We start from the raw sequence: 19,579 nt of genomic DNA, 5'->3' as shown, positions 1-19,579 counted from the left end.
AACAGATCTTATCTATATAATATCCTTTTCAGAATAAAACATCTATAGTCAAATGACTACAATAGCCATTGAGTGCTATGCCCCTTACACTGGACCAAGATTATTCTAGTTTTTATCCTTTCAGTAATTCTAATATCTCACTGAAACTATTAAGTTCAGATTTTCTTAAATCAAGCATAAATGATGGTTGGTCTTGTCTCCAACTGCTCCTTACCAGGAATATTGCACTGTTTATGGCAGAATTCCTTCTGATTTTGTGTAGATCATAGTGATTCATACACTACTTGATCTCCCTATTGTTTTGTTTCAGTTGTTGAGAGTCATTTTAGTTTCTTTCTAAACATGGCTATTCATTTTACTGAATAACCTATGGCATATTTAAGGATATGCTGAATAAAAGGCATGTATGAAGTTTCAAGACTCCCCTAGACAGTGTCTCACGGTACACATACTTTTCCTTCATAGAAAAGGAAATCTCAACACAATTACAAATTTACTCTAAATAATGTGATCATTTGATTAAGAGCTATTTCTCTACACTCTTAATGGTATATTCCTAGAGCTTAGCACCCTGTGACTCATGGGAGGTAGTTATGCAGGCTATCAATTTATTGACTTTCAGCTCCAAATCCACCCTTCATTGTCTTCACCAAGGTAATGGAGATGGGCCCTGAAAACAGTACTCCTTTGCCAATTGGAACAACATTCAGCTTTGTCAACAGGAGGCTGTGAGAGGCACTGGAGGAGGAGGTGGCTTCTCCTCCTGATATGGTGTACTTCTCTTGTTGGGTCTTGCAGCTCACAGTTTTCCCCCATCCAGCCCCTAGAGTCCACGCAACTTCTCCAGCATCCCAAACTGAAGCACAATTGGCTTATCCAGTTGGTGGTTCCTGCGGTGTGTGGTGGCTAATGGGGCTCAGTGCCACCTGCTTCCCCCAGCACTCCCTCAGAGGCTTCGCAGTGGAGTGCTGCAGGTGGGACACCTCACCATGTCCCAATGGCATCCCTGGCATCTCTTTAGGTGGCTTTGTAGCAACTTCTGAAGATCCCCTTGGGGATGGGTTCTTCTGCCTCCTCTGAGGCAGATTTTCAGCAAGTTCTGCTGGCATGGCACTACAAGTTGTTCATCATCCAGTGAGTGACAGCACTGCTCTTTCCACAGGGTCTGGATCTCAGTCCTGCAGGCCTCTTCTTGAGATGCTTGATCTCAAATGTAGGGGTGTGGCGGTTCCTCATATCCACTACCAGTATTGTTTAGACTCCTCTCCAGTTCATACCAGCCAATTCCTAATTATTACAATTCCTTGTTATAGTTAATAATTCTTTACATTAAAATATCCCTGTTCAATTTACCATGTAGTTTCTGTCTCCTGATTGGATCCTCACTGATAAGGTACTCAAAAAATGTATGTTGGAAGAAAATAATTGAAGGAAAAATGAAAGGGGAGATGAGAAGAAACAAAGAAAAACTATTTAAATAAAATGAAAATAGAGAGAGATAAAGGAAGATCTAAACTATTACTGTCATATCCCCAAACTAGTTGTGGATTTATTTGTTGTTATTACTTGGAGTTAGATGGGTAAAAAGACAAACTGAATTTTGTATGACCATGATACTTGTACCACTGAGTTATTTTCCTTAATTCATCCACTCTTTATTCACTTTCTCACTAAAAATTTATTGAGCAACTAGTTTGCCAAGCATATGCTAATGTATTTCTTGGGTTAAATGAGAGTTGGTAAGCTTGCAAAGAGGATCTAGACTGTAAAGCCAATATCCCTGAATATACTTCAGGAATATTAAATATCAAGACTGTCTTTAAATCAGACTACACAAAACTTCTCCAGTCCCTATCCCTCCCTCAATTCCTACCAATGAATGAATGAATGAGTGAATAAATAAGTAGGTAAATGATTTAATTCCTGTTCTAAGGTTTCAATGTCTGGAAACGCTGCTTAAATTAAATTTCTCACCCCCAACTGTCGTGCCCCAGTTCTTCCCCTTTTCTTGACCTGGGGCATTCTTCATTAGATATATGTAATAGTTTCTTAAATTCGTATTATCACTTCTTTAGCATCTCTTCTATGAGTTAAATATTCTGTGTATTTTATTCTTTTTAAATCTTTGTCTTCTTGGGCTTTTTCCAAGTTGATCACATTAGTCTTAATTCAGGCTGCTACACTAAATACCATAGACTGAGTGGCTTAAACATTAAACATTTATTTCTCACAGTTCTGGAGGCTGGGAAGTCCAAGATCAAGATGCTGGAAGATCTGGGTCTGGTGAGGGCCCTTTGTGTGGTTTGTGGATGGCTGCCATCTTGCTGCATCCACAAGGCAGAGAACGGGCTCTGATCTTCTCTAAGGGCACTATTCCCACCACGGAAGCCCCACTCTTAACGACCTCCTTTAAACCTATTACCTCCAAAAAGGCCCTACCTCTAAATACTATCATAATGGAGATTAGGGTTTCAACATATATATTTTGTGGGGGACACATTTATTCCATAGCAACACTCATCCTAAATGGCATTCTTCCTTCTTCAACAATCTCACATAGAGTTTGATGATACTGACTTAATGGACAGCCCCGCTGCTCTGGGAGAGGCTGAGGCAGGTACCGCAAGCCCCTCTCATCCTTGTCCTGACTTGATCCCCAGCCCTAATCTATGTCTTAGACAACATAAACCCTTTGTCAGTGAGAAGCCCTTGGATTATCAATGAACAAATGTCCTTGGGCCACTAATTGCATATGTCTATCAGCTGAATAAAATATCATTAATGAAACTTCTTTGTTTTAAATACTACGCAAACTTATCTGAGACTGAGAGGGTGAGAGGGAAAATCTAAAAAAAAAAACAATATATAGACATACAATAAAATTTCTAAGTGATAAAAAGTAAATAAAATCATAGTGCATTTTTAAATTGATGGTGTCTTCAAAAATATAGACCAATGGAATAGAATAGAGAGCCCAGAAATAAATACATGTATATATGGTCAACTGATTTTCAATAAGGGTACCAAGAATATATGATGGGAAAAGAAAGTCTCTTCAGCAGTGTTGGGAAAACTGAATATCCATATGTAAATGAAATAGGACAATTAGATATCTATTACCACATACAGATCAACTTAAAATGGATCATTTAAACATAAGACAAAAATCTATAAACTACTACTAGAAAATAGGGGAGAAAATCTTCTGGAAATTGGTCTTGGAATGACTTTTTGGATATGACACCAAAAGCACAGGCAACAGAAGTAAAAATAGACTAGTGGTACTGCATCTGTGTAAGGAACTCCTACAACTCAATAAAAGTTTAAATAACCCAATTCAAAAATGGGCAAAGGACCTGAATAGACATTTCTCCAAAGAAAGCACACAAGTGACCAACAGGTATATGAAAAGATACTCATTGTCACTAATCATCAAGGAAATGTACATCAAAACCACTATAAAGTATCACCTAAAACCAGTAGGATTGCTATGACCAAAACAAAAGATAACATGTTGACAAGAATATGAATAAACAGGAACCCTTGTATACTGTGGGTGGGAACACTAAATGGTGCAGTTGCTATAAAAGCATTATGGAAGTTCCTCAGAAAATTAAAAATACAATGATCATATGATCTCTCAATCACATTCTTGGGTGTATATCCAAAAAAATTGAAATCAGGATCTCGAAGAGATTAGCACTCCCATGTCCACTGCAGCATTATTCACAATGGCCAAGATATAGAAACAACTCAAATGCCCATCAATGGATAAATGGATAAAGAAAATATGGTACATACACTAAATAGAATACTATATAGCCATAAAAAGAAAAATCCTGCCATATACAACAACATGGATGAACCTGGAGGACATTTTATATAAGGCCAGTCACAGAAGAACAAATATTGCATGATTCCAATTATATGAGATATCTAAAATAGTCAAACTCATAGAAACAGAGAGTAGAATGGTGGTTGCCAGGGCCTGGGAGAAGGGGAAATGAGGAGTTGCTGTTCAAGGGGTACAGAATTTCACTTACACAAGATTAGTAAGTTCTAGAGTTCAGCTGTATTACATTGCACCTATAGTTAACTATATTGTTTGGTAAGAGGGTAGATCTCATGTTAAATGTTCTTACTACAATAAAAAAAAATTGACAGTGTCTGACATTCAAAAAGATATGGTAGTACCAAATCATTTTCTCTGGTGTATGTCTTCACAGCCCTATTGCCTTCTCACCCTTACACTACCTCCAATAGCTCCACAGGCTCCAGGGCTGTGCTGGTTTTCTTCCCATGGCCCCTGTCTTCCCAGGTGAAGGGAATGGCACTAGATCTCACTGAGTGATGCTCTCTCCATGTCACAGGAACATGTATTTTCAGACTGTCAGTAGCAACCTTATCTCTGGGGTTCTGAGCCACAAGTGTGATTTTGAGCGTGGGTAAAGGTTAATGCCATGGAAAACAAATTTCAGAAAGGTATTCAGCTACAAAGATGAAGCAATGCCTATCAGTCTCTCCTGTTGGTATCAGCTGAACATTCTTACCTGTGGGTGCCTACACAGGGCCTTTTATATGAGCAAACCCAGTAATTCCAAGTCTTTTCACAAGGACATTTTGCCCAGTGGGTGCCATTAGCCTTTTTCTTTTGGCAACTACCCATTTCCTTACAAACTGGTTGTGCACAAGAGCTATGTGGAAGAACAAAATGCTTCAACACTTGCCTCCTTAAAGGTTTTGGACTCTGTTTTATAGCTTACCAGAGAGCAACAAATCTAGTTCTATTCAGGGGATTTAATTCACATCTCATTAACTACCTTGGCAAAGTCCAACATTAGCTCTGAAAGGCTAATTTGATTGAAGACTTGATGGACATTATTTACTTCACTCTAATGAGGTTAATTTTAATGGAGGTAATATCTCCCTGGAAGATTATTGTGAGAGTGAAATAAGCTACCTAGCATATTTTAGGTGTTTTGTAAATTATAAAATGCCAAACAAATATAGGTGATTATTGCAGGTCTCTTTACACCTTTGTGACAGCCTCTAGATTCAACCTCTAGTTTCTTTCCCCATTTCTCTACCTACCTTTCTTAGAGGTCTTACCTAATTATTTACCCGAGGGACATCCTCAAGCCTGGCTTATTATCATCTCATGTTTCCAACTAGTAAACTGACTCAACAAACATTTTTGGAACCTACCACTGGCAAGTCACGCAGCTGTTTTACTAATATATAAAACATACACACACAATATACACGCTACATTCCAAAGTGAGGCCAGTATGTGCACATTTTGAAATATCTTGACTGATATTTCAAAATGTGTCTGATTTCCTCCTGAGATTTTAAGGGGTAAGAGATGGAATGCATAGGAATGAACCAAATATATAAAATGACTGCTTTGGGCACCTGGGCTCCCATATTTTGTTAGTGGAAATAGGAGTGTTTCCAATAGACTCCATGCTACCAAACAGCCCAAACAGCTGCCTGAGGTGTTCACAAGTGCACCATCCAGAATGGCACCCTATTAAAAGTAATGATGGTGATAATCAAACATATATAACATCCACAACCAAATATCATTTGTGTTTAATTGTGGCTTTCAGGGAAGGAATTGTCTTGTTTGGTGCAATTGTAGACTTGCAAGGTCCATGGAAGACAGGGCTATGGAAAGAAAAAACCTGGCATAGCATGAGCCTGTGAAGCTAGTGGGGATGGGTGTATGGGTGAGAAGGCAATAGGACCATGAAGACACATGCCACATGAGAACATTATGTTACTGTCATATTTCTTTGAATATAAGACTCCATTATTTTTTTATTGTAGTAACAACATTTAACATAAAATACCATATTGTTAACTACAGGTACAATTGTAGACTGTTTACCAGGGTTGGTGCAGACATTATTCTCACAGGACTTGCTACATGCTCCATAAAGAGTGTCTTTGGAAAATTTCGCACAAACATGTCTAATATTATAGAGGCAGGAGAACTTAAGTCACACAGATATGCATTCAGATCACACGACAGTGATATTTAAACTTAAACATACTTTGATATTCAGTACGGTCTTAGGTAAAAAGTCAGTACAGACAATGAAAAATAAAGGAGAGGAACAATTGCTAATTGTCCCAACCTACTATTACGGGACAGCATTTTACAAACATCTGTCAGTATTTTTCCAACCAGATGTATTAATCACATCTTACAAACCATGGGGAAAAGAGCATATTCTATGCATTTTAAAGATGGAAAATCTGAAGATAAGCTTAAGAAACTTGAGATCACACCCTGTGAGGAAAGGGAGAATGTTAGTGCAAAGAAACCCATTCACAGAATAAATCTCTACTTATACTTCCACTGGAATAATTTTCAAAGTTGTGCTGACTATACTGAGATGATAAGAGAAAGAAAACCTCTTCCTGCAATATTCCCTACACATTGGTAACTTCTATAAATTCTTTTCTATGTGTTCTCTGGGCCTGGGTACAAACAGTTTTGTTCATATTCTGTATAACTTCTGCAGGAGATCAGGTCCCTCCCAGAGCCAAGTACTGCCAAAGACTTTTGAGTTCATTCTCTGATTTCAGGTGACTAAGACCCAGCTTAAGTGAAACAGGAGAACTGGCTCATGCACAAGCATGGCTGGAGGAAAGTTGACCTCAGGCATATCCAGAACCAGGAGCGCAAATACCACTGGGATGCTCCCTCCCTACAGCTCAATGTGTTTGTATTTCAGCTTTTTTCTCTCTAACTGGCGCTCATCTGGTAGGGTGTGCATGCATGTGCTTGTGTGCGCCCACACACATCAGTGAAGAGGGGAAACTGGGTGTGTTGGTTCCAGACTCACATTCTTATGGCTTAGTGACTGCAAAGGTATAAGAAAATTGGCTTCTCTCTCATCTCCAGTTTTTAAATATGGGAGAAATAAACTAGCTGGTACATCCTGGGTCATTTGCCCACTGCTGGGTACAACCACTATGGACAAAGGAGAGCCACCAAAGGAGACATATCCTGGGCACACATCCAACCCCTTGGCCAGGGGGTGAGTCTGTTACCAGGACAATGCAGATGCTGGGTAGCCTACCAGTAGAGCCACTTCCAAATGCCAGCAAATGCAACACACCACTGGCCAACTAAAGTATGTGTGACCTAAAGTTTGATAAAAGCAAAAAGAATATTAACACATGAAACCTAGGATAATCAATTTTTATAGACAAATAAATAATTGGTCTGACAAGGAGAAAAGTTAGAATTCATTTGGGTAAATATTTCACTTGTTCTTTTATGAAGGATAGTATCTTTTCTTTGGTAAGATAAAAAGAAAAGAAAAACTAGATTGGAAGGAGTAAAGTGTGCTTACTTTATTTACTGTTGGCCATTCCACCAATCTTTGTTGTTAGTCTCATGTTTAGTCACACTGTTGTGGAATGAGAAAAAAGAGCAATCACACCAATCTATATCAATTCAAAATATTTACTGTATTTCTTAACATTCATGGTACTCTTTAATCAAGAATATAAAGTCATCTACTTAGATTTTGACACTCAAAGTTGGGAACATTCTTAGAATCACATTATTCTAAAGTAACAGTCTGGAATGAGAAGCAGGTAAGTCTGCAAGTATAGCAACCATCAATAACATGCATTTTTCCAAATCATAACTCTAAAAGAGATATATATTATTCTCCTGACCTTGCAAAGTCCTTTTTACCAGTACCAGGAGAATATGCGTTCAACAGCCAGCCATAAAGGCTATTTTATATATAGAGTGTGATACTCTCAAAAAAGCCTCTCTCCTCCTTTTAATACTGTTTATGACACCAATGCAGCTGTACCTGATGGCTTTCAGGTGATGACACCTAATGACACCTGTGAATTCCTCTACCTGGTGGCTGACAAATGATTGATTGCACTATACTATGCTATGTCTACAGGACAGCTGCCTGGCCTGACTTCAGGTGCCCGTATTTTTCTCCCATTTGATATCCAGGATGCTTGCTATGCCTCCAGGCAACTCTTTGGTACTGAGGACATGGCAGAGGAGAAGTTCCTTATAGAACTTAATCCACCGTGTTTATTTTTTAAGAACAAAAGTTCACTGCTCTTCAGATCCTGAATTTGGTTTATCATTATTTCCTCTATTAGGATAAAGCTGAAGTAAAAGTACTTTGTTCAAGAAAGCAGCCTAGGCAGCAGTAAGAACATTGTTCTGTAGAAAAAGGCATTCAATATTTAGAAATATGAAAGCACCCCCCCCACCCCCAACCCTTTTTTAAAACTCTGCTGTCATTGTGACTGGATGGATTCACGGTGAATCATCCTACAGTTCCTCTTGGCTTTGTACAAGTAGCCCACTGGGCCTGAATGATATAGAGAAAACTCTTTCAGATACATAGGACTACAGCACTGTTTTAAAATGAGAAAAATGACTAGACCAGTTATGATTATAGCCCTTTTCCTATAATAAACCTTCATCTTTGGCAACGCATGGTTGGTTGGTTTATAAAGGCAACTTTCTGGTGGGATGTCAGCCCCTATAGATCCTATACCCATCAGCCCCTCCCACAGCCAGTTACTTCTCCCACACAGATGTTCCTATTTGCCTTCATGGGCACCTATATAGTTACAAAAAGTGAGGGAGGAAGAGAGATGTCCTACTGACACATGATGTAATCATTAAATCAGGGGCCTGCAAAAGCAAAGTCAGAGAAGGCTGAAGGAAAAACAGTCATTAAGACAGCATTTCTCCTAATCCAAACTCATGTATATGCTCTCTCTCAGGACTAATACAATGCTGCCTTGGGTATAATCTGGGCTATTTTTTCCCCTCATTCTTCTTTCTCTACATGTCATGATTTAGTTAGGAGGGCCAGCAAATCAATGAAACACTTCCTAAGGGCCCATCTTGGCACAAACTGCACACAATTTAGTGTACATACCACAGAAGATGAAGATAAATCCAATGTGAGCACCAACTGTAATGATAGCCTTCTTAGCACTTATAAAACAATCAAGATAATCGTTTATACTTTTTCTTTCTGATTTTCATTAAAATGTCACAGCATACTTGAGAGAACAAAGTCTATATGGCTGCACAAAGCATAAAATGATAGCAGGAAACTTGTTAAAAACTGTATGTTGAATATACAATTATGATTACTGATGTCCTTTCAATGAAATCCTATGAGATCAAAATGACAAACACATAGCCTGGGACAAATGTCTATTCCACATTTCAAGTTGAAATCTGCTGCATTGGCATGAGATTTGGTGAAACCTGGTAAAAGAAAAAGAAAAAAATAACCAAATTATGAAAAACCTCATGGTATGTGCATCTCTCCTATAAATTTCCAAACCTGAAAGATGTAGGAAACATGTAGCATTGCTATGGCCATCACCTGAAGCTGCTTCATTATTCTCCATTCTGAACCCCTGAGATGAAGAACTCCTTTACTACTGACATTGTATTTAGGAGTTTCCCACCTTCTTGCATTATAGCTCCTAAATTAGGCGTCACTAAGACTGGTAACAAGGAGAGCATAGAAGCAGAGGGAGACAGAGAAAGGGTCCTGATATCTAAGCTCTCTACTGAATGGACCAGAGCGCTGAAAGTGATGCTTCTGAGACCTCACTCAAAATTTGTATGAGACCTCATACAAATTAAGTGGCAGGTCTCAAAATCCTCAAAGTGGGCCCAGTCACAGTTTTGTTGAGACACTCAGTGTAGTCTTTGGATTAACTAGATACATACGTTGGTGAAGAGATGTATGATAAATAACAAATTTTATCAGAAATTTTGGAATCAGAATAAAAATTACATAAAGGTAATGAAAAAATTTCAAATTATTACATAAAGGAGGTAAGAGTGTAAAAAATAATAGTAAACAAATGAACAAAGTAAGTCATGGGAACTAAAAGTACAGGATAGGGAATATAGTCAATAATATTTTAATATCTTTGTATGGTGACAGTCACTACACTTACTACACTTATTGTGTTATTTCATAATATATGTAATTGCTGAACTTTCCATGTTATATTCCTGAAACCAATATAGTGTTACATATCAACTATACTTCAACAAAAAAAATTAAATGTTGACTAAATTATGTTTAATGTACAGAACAGCCAATGCATTCCTAAGAGTCTGAAGCAGAGAAAAATGAGGACAGGTCTGCATTTAATGGTTGAGCTGATAGAAGAAGAAACCTAAATATAAGTGGTCTTGCTTAACTTTGACAGCTCTTTTAAGGTGAATGACAGAAACAGATTTTTTTATTCAATCTGGCAAATACGCACTGAGTCTCATGGAAAGCATAGCTATAAATATTAAAAACTTGGTGAGTTTTTTAGAGCCTCTCAAGGATATGGCAATAGAAGTGGGCCTAAGAGGCATTCTGCCAGAATAAAGAGTTAATATTTTGCTAAATTAATGAATGAACAAACAAATGAGTGAGTGGATTAGATCAGCTTCAAAGAACCAGAAGAAAGGTTTCTAACAGAGGTTATGTCAATATTAAAAATAGAAGGAAAAAGGAATTATTTGGCCTTGCTGAGGTTAAATATTTTTAGTTCATTTATAAATTATTTCTGTATTAACTTTCACAATGCCAAGAGTTTCTGCCCTCTTTCCATTTTTCTACTAAAAGAATGACATGACCAGGAAACAAAGAGATTTGGTATATGGCTTGGTATATAAAGCTCAGGATAAAGGAGAGCTCATCCAGACTTGTCAGTTCCAAGAGCAGACAGGTAACAGTAGAGAAATAATAGACATATAATAAACAAACAGCCACAGCCCACATTTGCACAGATCTTAAACTCTACTGAAAAGAATAAAACACTTTTGGGCTCTTAGAATTTAGAGAGTGTGTCTCACAAACAATCCATTTTCTTTGTTTAAACAACAGAGCATCTGTGGAAATAATTTAATGAAATAAAAAAAAATTTTTTTAAACAGATCATTTCCAATGATGCTTTATAGGATATCCTTTAAAAGGAAACTGGACACCTTAATTTTTTAACTAAACATATGATTTTTCTTCCTTGTCATGTTAGCCTCATTTTGAGCTCTTAATACCATTTATATCCTCAATGAGGAAACTGGCTTTTATCAGAAAAGAAGATGAAGCTTTATGTAGATTGACCTGGCCTGTCTCTTTGTAATGAAAAACATTTTGTAAGCCACCATTTTTCATTCTATTATCCCACAGTCTCATCAACTTTGTAAACCCATGCAAACTGAAGCAGATAATCCTGCTAAGGTGATCTACAGGCCAAGCACAAAGACTGTATGATTTTAAGTGTAGGGAATAAGCCAACAATTTGTCTTGCCAGTCCACTGAAATCCCGAGCCTATATGTTTAATTCTGGTATAATGCCAGGTCACTGTAGATGTTAGGGGAAATAAATTTATTCAACTTGGCAAAAAAATGGATAGAGCTGACTTCTTCCAGATTCCACTACAAATGTATAAATAAGCAGTATTCTTAGTTAATTTTTTGCCATTGGTGGTTTAGATGTATTCCTCCTTGTAGAATAAGACCAAGGTCCTTGGGAGTAGGAACTATATCAATCTGTTCTATTTTATTCACATTTCATTGCTTGATATGGGACATACAATGGGTGTTTAATAAATAATCATGGATGACTACTGACTTCTGGAAGTTTCTTTTACCACATGATGTTCAAATACAGATTTGATTTATTTTTAATTTTTTAAGCTAAACAATAAACACAAAGAAAATATTCTATTTCAAACTAGATCCACAGACATACATGGTAAAGAAAAACATATTTTATGTAACTTAGGTATGCATCAAAAAAGAAAGAAATGAATAAAGAACTGAATTAACTATTCACTGGAAAAACATACTTTGGAGATGATGGTATTTAAACAACAGAATGTCACCTTTTTAAAAAATTTTTACTTTGGCCCATCAAGTACCTGGCAGCGACTGAAATAACTATGGTGAAAAATAAAGAAAATTGACATTTTTATTAGCTTGTCATAGCTTTAATATGAGGAAATGTTAACAAATTTTCACAATTACTGTGACTTAGGTTTTTACCTTTTTCCTTTGTTATGCAACAACCTGGCTGGTCTGTTCCTTTCTAGAATATTCACTTCCAATTATACAGTAAAAACTGAGTGGGCCTTTTCTCCAACAGAAATCTTGAGTAACTTGTATATATAGTCACATATAGAGTCAAATTACTGCTACCTATGTAGTAGTAATCTTTCAGAATATTTTCTGAATTATGACATGGAATACCTTCTGAATTATCAAATAAAAAATGATATCCTCAACCTACTTTTATTATTAACTCTATCTGATTGATGACCCAGCTATTAAACAGAACATTTTACCAATCAGAGATTTCCAGTCCCTAGACTGTAATTATAGATAAACTATTTGCTAAATGTGATTTTCTCTGTCAGGGTCTAAAGAGACGCCACTGATCATCAGATCTTCAAAAACTAGGTCTTTTGTCTAAATGGTTCAGCTCATACACCTTTTCATTTTCAGGACAACACTGACATACAAATTAACATTTCATCTCAACAGCCTAATTTGTCAGAAACAAAATTATAGGTCAGCGTCAAAAGCGAAGGGGTGGTACAGTAATAAAAAAGGGACCATAGAGATATGTTTCAATGTATCAAGATATGGAAACTAGCACTTAAAAAAAAGGCAGAAATAGTAAAAATCTATCTTCATCATTCCTAACTTACCTACTTAAATAAAAAAGAATAATGAGGGCCTTCCTTTTGCATGCTCTCTTTTGCAACAAAGAACTGAACATTCTATGAATTTCAAAAATGCTACCTGATAAAGAAAAGATTAACTCATCCACATAGAGAAAAAATATAAAGAATAGCTGATTAAGAAGAATTGTTTGCTTTTATTTAGAGTAAGGAATTCTAAATAGTTAAAGTATAAACAAATTTCATTTTTTTTCCCCCTAAGGTTATTGGGAAGCTAATTAAAGACGTGCTTTTCATGCAAGGTATTGCTGGTAGACTTCTTTTTTCCAAAGGGAAATTTGAAAAAGGTTAATGGAAAAAGACCAACCAGAAATAGTTATATGTGGATAATGAAATTATGCAGCAAAATTGTTTTTACAGAAATTTGTCATGCACTAATAGTTACCAGCCAAGCATGCAGTAGCTAAGGAAGAAATGTATGAAATTTATGTCTGATTTATCAAGTAAGTTTTGTTAATTACTTTCTCCAGGATGGGTAACTGCAGCACTTCTTCTCATTATAAATATATTTCATTTCAACTCATAAATCTGATCTTAAAAAGGTATGTGAGAAGCAAATTGTCCTTCATTTTTTTAGAGACATTTTATCTTTACTTTTGATTAATTTCAAGTGGACTAAGCCATTCTCTAAACCCTCATTAGGCAGGTGATTAGTGATTTATAAACAAGCACTTACATTAAAGGGTGATATTTATAGTGTGTTACATAGGGTATATATAGTATTAATCTCTTTGCTTTAAAAAGGCATTTGGGGTTTTCTTAAATGGATACTCCCTTGATGTGCTTATTTGCTTTATAAGTCTCAGTTTTTATGCACTAAGTTTTTCTTCAAATGCAGGATACACCTATTTTGGACTATAAATCTGATGGCATAGAAAGTCAACATTCTATTACCTTCAATGGATGGAATGATCAGGCATAGAAACGAATCAAAGAGAAAGCCATAATAGACGAATTTGAAAATAAGGAAGTATCATTTCTTCATGTGTGGGTGGCTCTCACTTTTGAGTTAAGTTTAGCGACAGTTGATAGGTAACCTAAGAACTGAGGATTCCAAGGGACTTTACAAAAAGTATCAAAGAGTTTAAGCTCAACCTTCTGTTTTCAGCAGCTCCTGGTGGTTCCTCCCCCTCTGCTACTGACTTCTGAGCCAAATCTGGCCCATGAGTCAGAGCCCATTCCTGCTCCCACCTGCTGTCATCTGAAGGCACCCTTCCTTCCACTCTGTTCTCTGCAAAGGTCAGCTCCAAAATGACCACAAATTAATGCTTCATGTCCTGTAAATACCCACTGATCAAGCTCATGATATAGGGTAAGTGGTTGGATTTGTTCACAGAAATACTTACTGCAAAATCACACCCAGTGATCTTTTTTATGTCATCCACTGTCAGACCTTCCCAGAGTTCAATGAGAGTCAGCCCTTTCTTGTTGTCCACATCAAACACAGCCTGTTGGAGTCAAGAAAATGACAGTGACAATCTCTACCACAGTAATTATTTAATAACACAAAACAGAAACAGCATCTTAAATTGTTAAAGGAGAAACAAGACCCAGGACAAGACTGAAAATCATCAATGAAAACATGTTGACCGTAACTATTCAATTTTGGTGAGAATAAATACCAGCTCCCTCATGGGCAGTTCGCTGTGGAGCACAGCTGTTGATGCCAGAAAACAAATGAGTGTTGGCTATTGATGGTATTTGCTATTTTGCCTAATTTTTTAAAACTACTTTCCTTTTGTTAGATCCAACACTTTTGGTCAAAATTTCAATTAAATGATTAATAGTGATCCAAAGAAAGAAAGAAGTGAAGAAAAGTGAAAGCACAGGGATGATGAGGAAAAAGTTGGTCAGTGCTGCTTGATAAGGAGTTAACAGGAAACTAAACATGCTGAAATGGCCAGGGATAATTATAAAGGATAGTTGTTTTGGCCCTGAAAGAAAGACCCCCACTCTGCCAAGTTTAAAATTAAAATTCTCCCTTTAAGTCCTCTGAACACACGTAGGTCCAAGAGGCTAGCTCCAGAATATCCCTCTGGTATGCAAAACAAAGATGCTTATGTTTGGAACAAGCACGAGAAGGCCAACTTCACCTTAAATGTTCCTTTGCAACATTCTGGTTACTAACACTGGGTGATAGCAGTGTCAACTGGGACACCTTGACCTCAGCAGGTAGACTCAACCTGTTGTCTCTGATTTTGAACACATGCTGTTACATTTAGTAATATGACAACTTGAGTCATTTACTACAACTTCCTACTCAGGAATTCTTCAAAACATTCTTCTGAGAGTTCGCTGGGGCTATGCTTAGAAATTTCTAGTGGCACAAGGCTCACTTGTCTCAAAGCAGATTGTCTACTGGTGGGAAGCTCTACCCATCAACACCAAAACCACTTCCCTATGACTTTAACTCACTGGTCTACCAGTTGCCCTCTAGAGCTGTTAGTTTTCTCTTTCTCAGACTTAAATATTATGCTTCCCAGATCATCTTTCTCTTCTACATTTACCTTGAATTCAACTATTATTGGCAGATTTACACTATTTATTTTCAGCTAGCTTGGAAGCCAAGCCCTGAATTGTCATCTTTAAACACACTCCTGGTTAGGTGGCTAATAGTAAAACAGTAAGAGAGAGAGTAAAGAGCCCTGGCTTTCAAGCTGGACTAGTATTCCAGTTCTGCTGCACACTAGGCATGCAGTCTTTAGTGAAGCTTTCATATCTGTAGATGGATATCAAAAAACCCACTTTCCAAGACTGTTATAAAGGAGAAATATAATAACAGACATCCTTTGAGCACATGGCATCATGCCTGGGACATAGCAGGGACACTGTACAGATATATTCTTTCTCCTTAAATAGCTTAACTTATTGTCATTTGTATGTGAACCCAACTTAAAGACCTGAAATGTTTATTAGTCTCCAGTTAATTGATATTTTTCTCCAAAAACAAAATATCTAGGGAACCAGTGGTACTTGCATTCTCTGTTTGATTAATTCACAGATAACATGGTTGGTTTTAGTGGAAAAGGTAATTTAAACTAAGGAGGAAATATTTCAGTGAACTACTTTTTTGCTTGCACATTTTTATGTTCCTAAAAACAAACAAAAAAAAAAACAAAAAAACCTTTTTTCCCAGGAGAAATATGTGTTTTCAGAGGGGAAAAAATGGTCACTTAGAAATGTCTGTATGCTGCAATAGCGTATTTAATTCCAAAATGACAATTTGAAAAATTTTTTAAATGGACACTTTTCCTTTGCAGAAAATGTGTCCAGAGCACTATTAATACCGATTTTCTTTTCCCCTGCATTCTGAATAACTGTAAACTTATCAAAATAGAACAAATAAAACAAAAAGAACATCTAGAACATATTATTAAGAAAAAGCAGGGTAGGGATTTGGGGAGAAGATGGCTGTGCTATTATGAATATAAGTGATCAAGAAGATAAAATTTATGGGAAATTGAATTAGTGCTTTTAACAGAATTTACTAACACCTTTATCAAACCTTAATTCGCTCTCATTTGGGAACCTGAGTATCTATTACTAAAATGAAAGAAATTTACTTTTGAAATATTTGGGAAGATTTCCATATAGTGGTAGAAAATGTAAACTTGATAAAAATGGAGACTAAAATCTGAAAGCTACAATAAATTGTTCAAGCAGCAAGACTGATATTGCACCCATTGTATTTGTTTTATACATGAGTAAGTTAATTATTTTATCATTACCATAAAAGGCTACATTATGGATAAAGCCACTAATCACAGCCCAGGTGTAAATAAGGAAGGCATCTTTCATAACCTCATTCTAACACCACAACTAGGAAATCAGCATCACTGCATCTCCAAAGCATCTTTTGAACAGCAAACTAATGGAATTCTCCTTAAAAGCTGAAAATGGAATTTTAGTCCCATATCTGTTATGGAAGGACTATACACATTAACTGCCATTAATGATATTGCTGCATTCTCATTCACTCACTCAACAGATATTTATTGAGTCCCTACAGAGGTAAACATGCACTGCTTTTCCTGAGGTATCCAAAGTTCCCTTCTTAGCTGCCTTTCACTTTACTCATTGACATGTACCATGTCATCCATAGTTAAGGGTCCAATTATACCCCTGTGGTAATAACTTCCACAAGTCTGTTACAGTACTGACTTCTCTTCTAAGCTCCAGATGTACACCTCCCCTTGTTTATCAGAGATCTCTAACTGGATGTTCAGGATCTTAATTTATTTAGGAATATCAAACTGAGGATGTCCAAACTGAACCTATTCATTTCCTGCCCCCCATGCTCCTCTCTTTCTCTTTCTAGAGCCCCAGGCATTACCAAGGACACAACAGGTCAACTATCTCCTCTATCCAGAAAACTCAGGAATCACTGCTGCCTTGGTTGAGTATATCTCCTAAAGTTCTCAAATCTCTCATTTCGTCCTGTGATTTAGAATCCTGATAATTCTGGCCTACATCACCAAAGAACTCTGTCTCATCTCTTTCACCACTACTCTATGTAAAAGCTACAGTGTTCTTTCTAAAATGCAAATCTAATCAATTGTCACCAGCTAATAAAAGATCGTTGATGGGTTCACAATTGCCTTCAGATAAAACCCAAATTTCTTAACAAGGTGTTCCCATTCCTTCATAATTTGGCCCCCCAACTATCTTTTCGACCTTAGCCTTCAGAATCTGGTCACACCCTCACTCCAACAGTTCCATTTGCAGGTCCTTGAGTAGACTGTGTTTTCTTAATACCTGCATGACTCTGCCTGTTTTCTTTCCTTTGCTGGAAGGGCCTCTTCAGTCTTATTCTCACTTATAAAACTCCTCCTTATCTTTTAAGACTTATCACTCAATCTGTCAATTTTCTAGTCAAGAAAAGCATAGCATAGCATATTTATTCAACAAGCGTCCACTGTGCATGGACAAGCACCCTGCTAAGTGTTGGATCAACAATGAGGAGTGGGACAGGCAAAGCTAGAGGTTATTTCAATATGGTGGTCGGTGCTAAGTGAGGTACCAGGATTCAGGGATGTACCAAAAGACTCAGGGATAGGGCAAGAAAGAAATATATAGCTAAGACATGAAAGAGGAGCAGGAATTAGTCAGATGGAGGGGGGTGAAAAGAGCATTCCAGGGAGAGAGGATGTGAAGAGTCCCAGAAGAACATGGTCAGGGAGAATACAACAGAATCCACAGCATTTGAGTAGTGCTGGAGTGGAGAGAATGTTAAGGTGGAAAGTGAGAAAATGACACTGGAAAAGTAAAGACACAGACTGTGAAATACCTTGCAAAACACATTAAAGGCTTTTATTTGATACCACCTAGAAGCTTTCCATAACTCTTGATACCACCTAGTAGCTTTCTGTAACTCCCCCAGGCTGTTAAGCAGGCTGTTAAGCCTCTGGCATGTATCTCTATCACAGCCTTGATCACATTTGTCACTCTGGCTGCTGGGATGACAGATGTCCACCCCTCCAGAAATGTGCTCCTTGGGGATAGGCATTGTCCTCCTTGCTGTAGCCCACTGTTGGGAATAATCTGGTTCGCAGAAGGTGCTTATAAAATAGTTATTAAATGAATTAATGTATAAAACAACAATGTGGATGGAGACAAAGGAATGTAAGTTTTTTTTTAATGACAGTAAAGTTAAATAACAATCTATGTCATAAGAAAATGTAGGTATTAGACCTTAAGTATCAAAAGGAATGGTGGACCACTCTGAGGATGAAATCATGAGTGCTAAGATGCTCAGAAATCTCCTCATGATGAAGATAGAAATTGCATTAGAATTAAAGGATGGTAAGAATTGGGGAGGCAGAGTCGAGTGGGAAGTATTGCTGGTAAAAGCACTGAATTGGTAAGAACAAGGGCAAAGCACCAGGGATGGGGGAGGGGGTAGAGGACTTACTTAGAAGAGAAGATCTGAGTGGCAGGAATATTGCTGGAATTATCCTCAGAAGCTCTACCACTCTACTTTATTAAAGAAGACACAATTAATGACTGCTTTGACTTTATTTTCAAAGATCCAAAAATATGGATTCCTTTCAACAAGTCCCGCCCATAGTTTTGGAGGGATTCAATAAATGCTAAGACTCAGGGAATAAGTGGTAAGATAAAATACTCTTTTTTATCCACTTGTTCTTTTCTGCAAGTCATCTTTATGGAACTGCACATAAACAGTCCCGGGGGAAGGCACCATATAGGACAGAATGCTCCTTAAAATGTGGCTTCTGGTAAGTATTACGAACCTTCTAACCTACTTCAAAGGGCTGCTTTAGGGCACTTTGTACCACACTTCAATGAGGGCTAGTGAGTCAAATTAGTGCTGAGACACTACTGCCACGGCTCTTAGCAAGAGGATATCATCAGGACAAAAAAGCCAAACAAACCTTGGTATAGATAATCTGGTTTGTGGTTTCATCAAGATACTGAATCAAGAAAATGACATCCTCTTGGCACACTTATGAAAATTGTATCATTCCCACATCCCAGGTTCAGATCTGGGTCACCAGGGTGACTGTAGACAACTGCCAGTGAGGCTTTTCTCTGATGCAAGCAGCTTTCAGCTCTACCATTGGCCAATATTTTCTACATAAGGAGAAAAAACCTAGAGGGGCACTAAAATGGCTGCTGTGTTCAGAAGTCCACTTATAAAAGAGGGCTGAAAGCATGCAAGAGCCATGGGATGGAATCCTTAGCTCACCATGGAGCCCATACTGCAATCTAACCCAATTGTGAATCCAAATGACTGAAACTCAATTTTGACTGAGTTTCCTATCCAGCAGTGTAGACTTGTGA

At 37.3% G+C, this 19,579-nt stretch overlaps 1 protein-coding gene across 2 annotated transcripts in view; it reads right to left on the bottom strand.

Annotated features, from left to right (window-relative positions):
* Positions 1–7,469: 7,469 nt before the first annotated feature.
* The window catches only part of OXCT1 (3-oxoacid CoA-transferase 1), a 164,186-nt gene continuing 152,076 nt past the window's right edge, over positions 7,470–19,579 (bottom strand). For both annotated transcript variants that reach the window (XM_037023579.2, XM_037023580.2), the window contains exons 16-17: positions 14,125–14,226; positions 7,470–9,286 (exon numbers count right to left, since the gene is read on the bottom strand). In XM_037023579.2, coding sequence (XP_036879474.1) covers positions 9,245–9,286; positions 14,125–14,226 — 144 coding nt within the window. In that variant the 3' untranslated portion in view covers positions 7,470–9,244. The remainder of the gene's footprint in view (positions 9,287–14,124; positions 14,227–19,579) is intronic.

This window comes from Manis javanica, chromosome 1 (genome assembly GCF_040802235.1).
Source record: "Manis javanica isolate MJ-LG chromosome 1, MJ_LKY, whole genome shotgun sequence".
NCBI lineage: Eukaryota > Metazoa > Chordata > Mammalia > Pholidota > Manidae > Manis > Manis javanica.
Note: the sequence above shows the minus strand (reverse complement) of the source record. Positions and strands in the feature narration are given on the sequence as shown.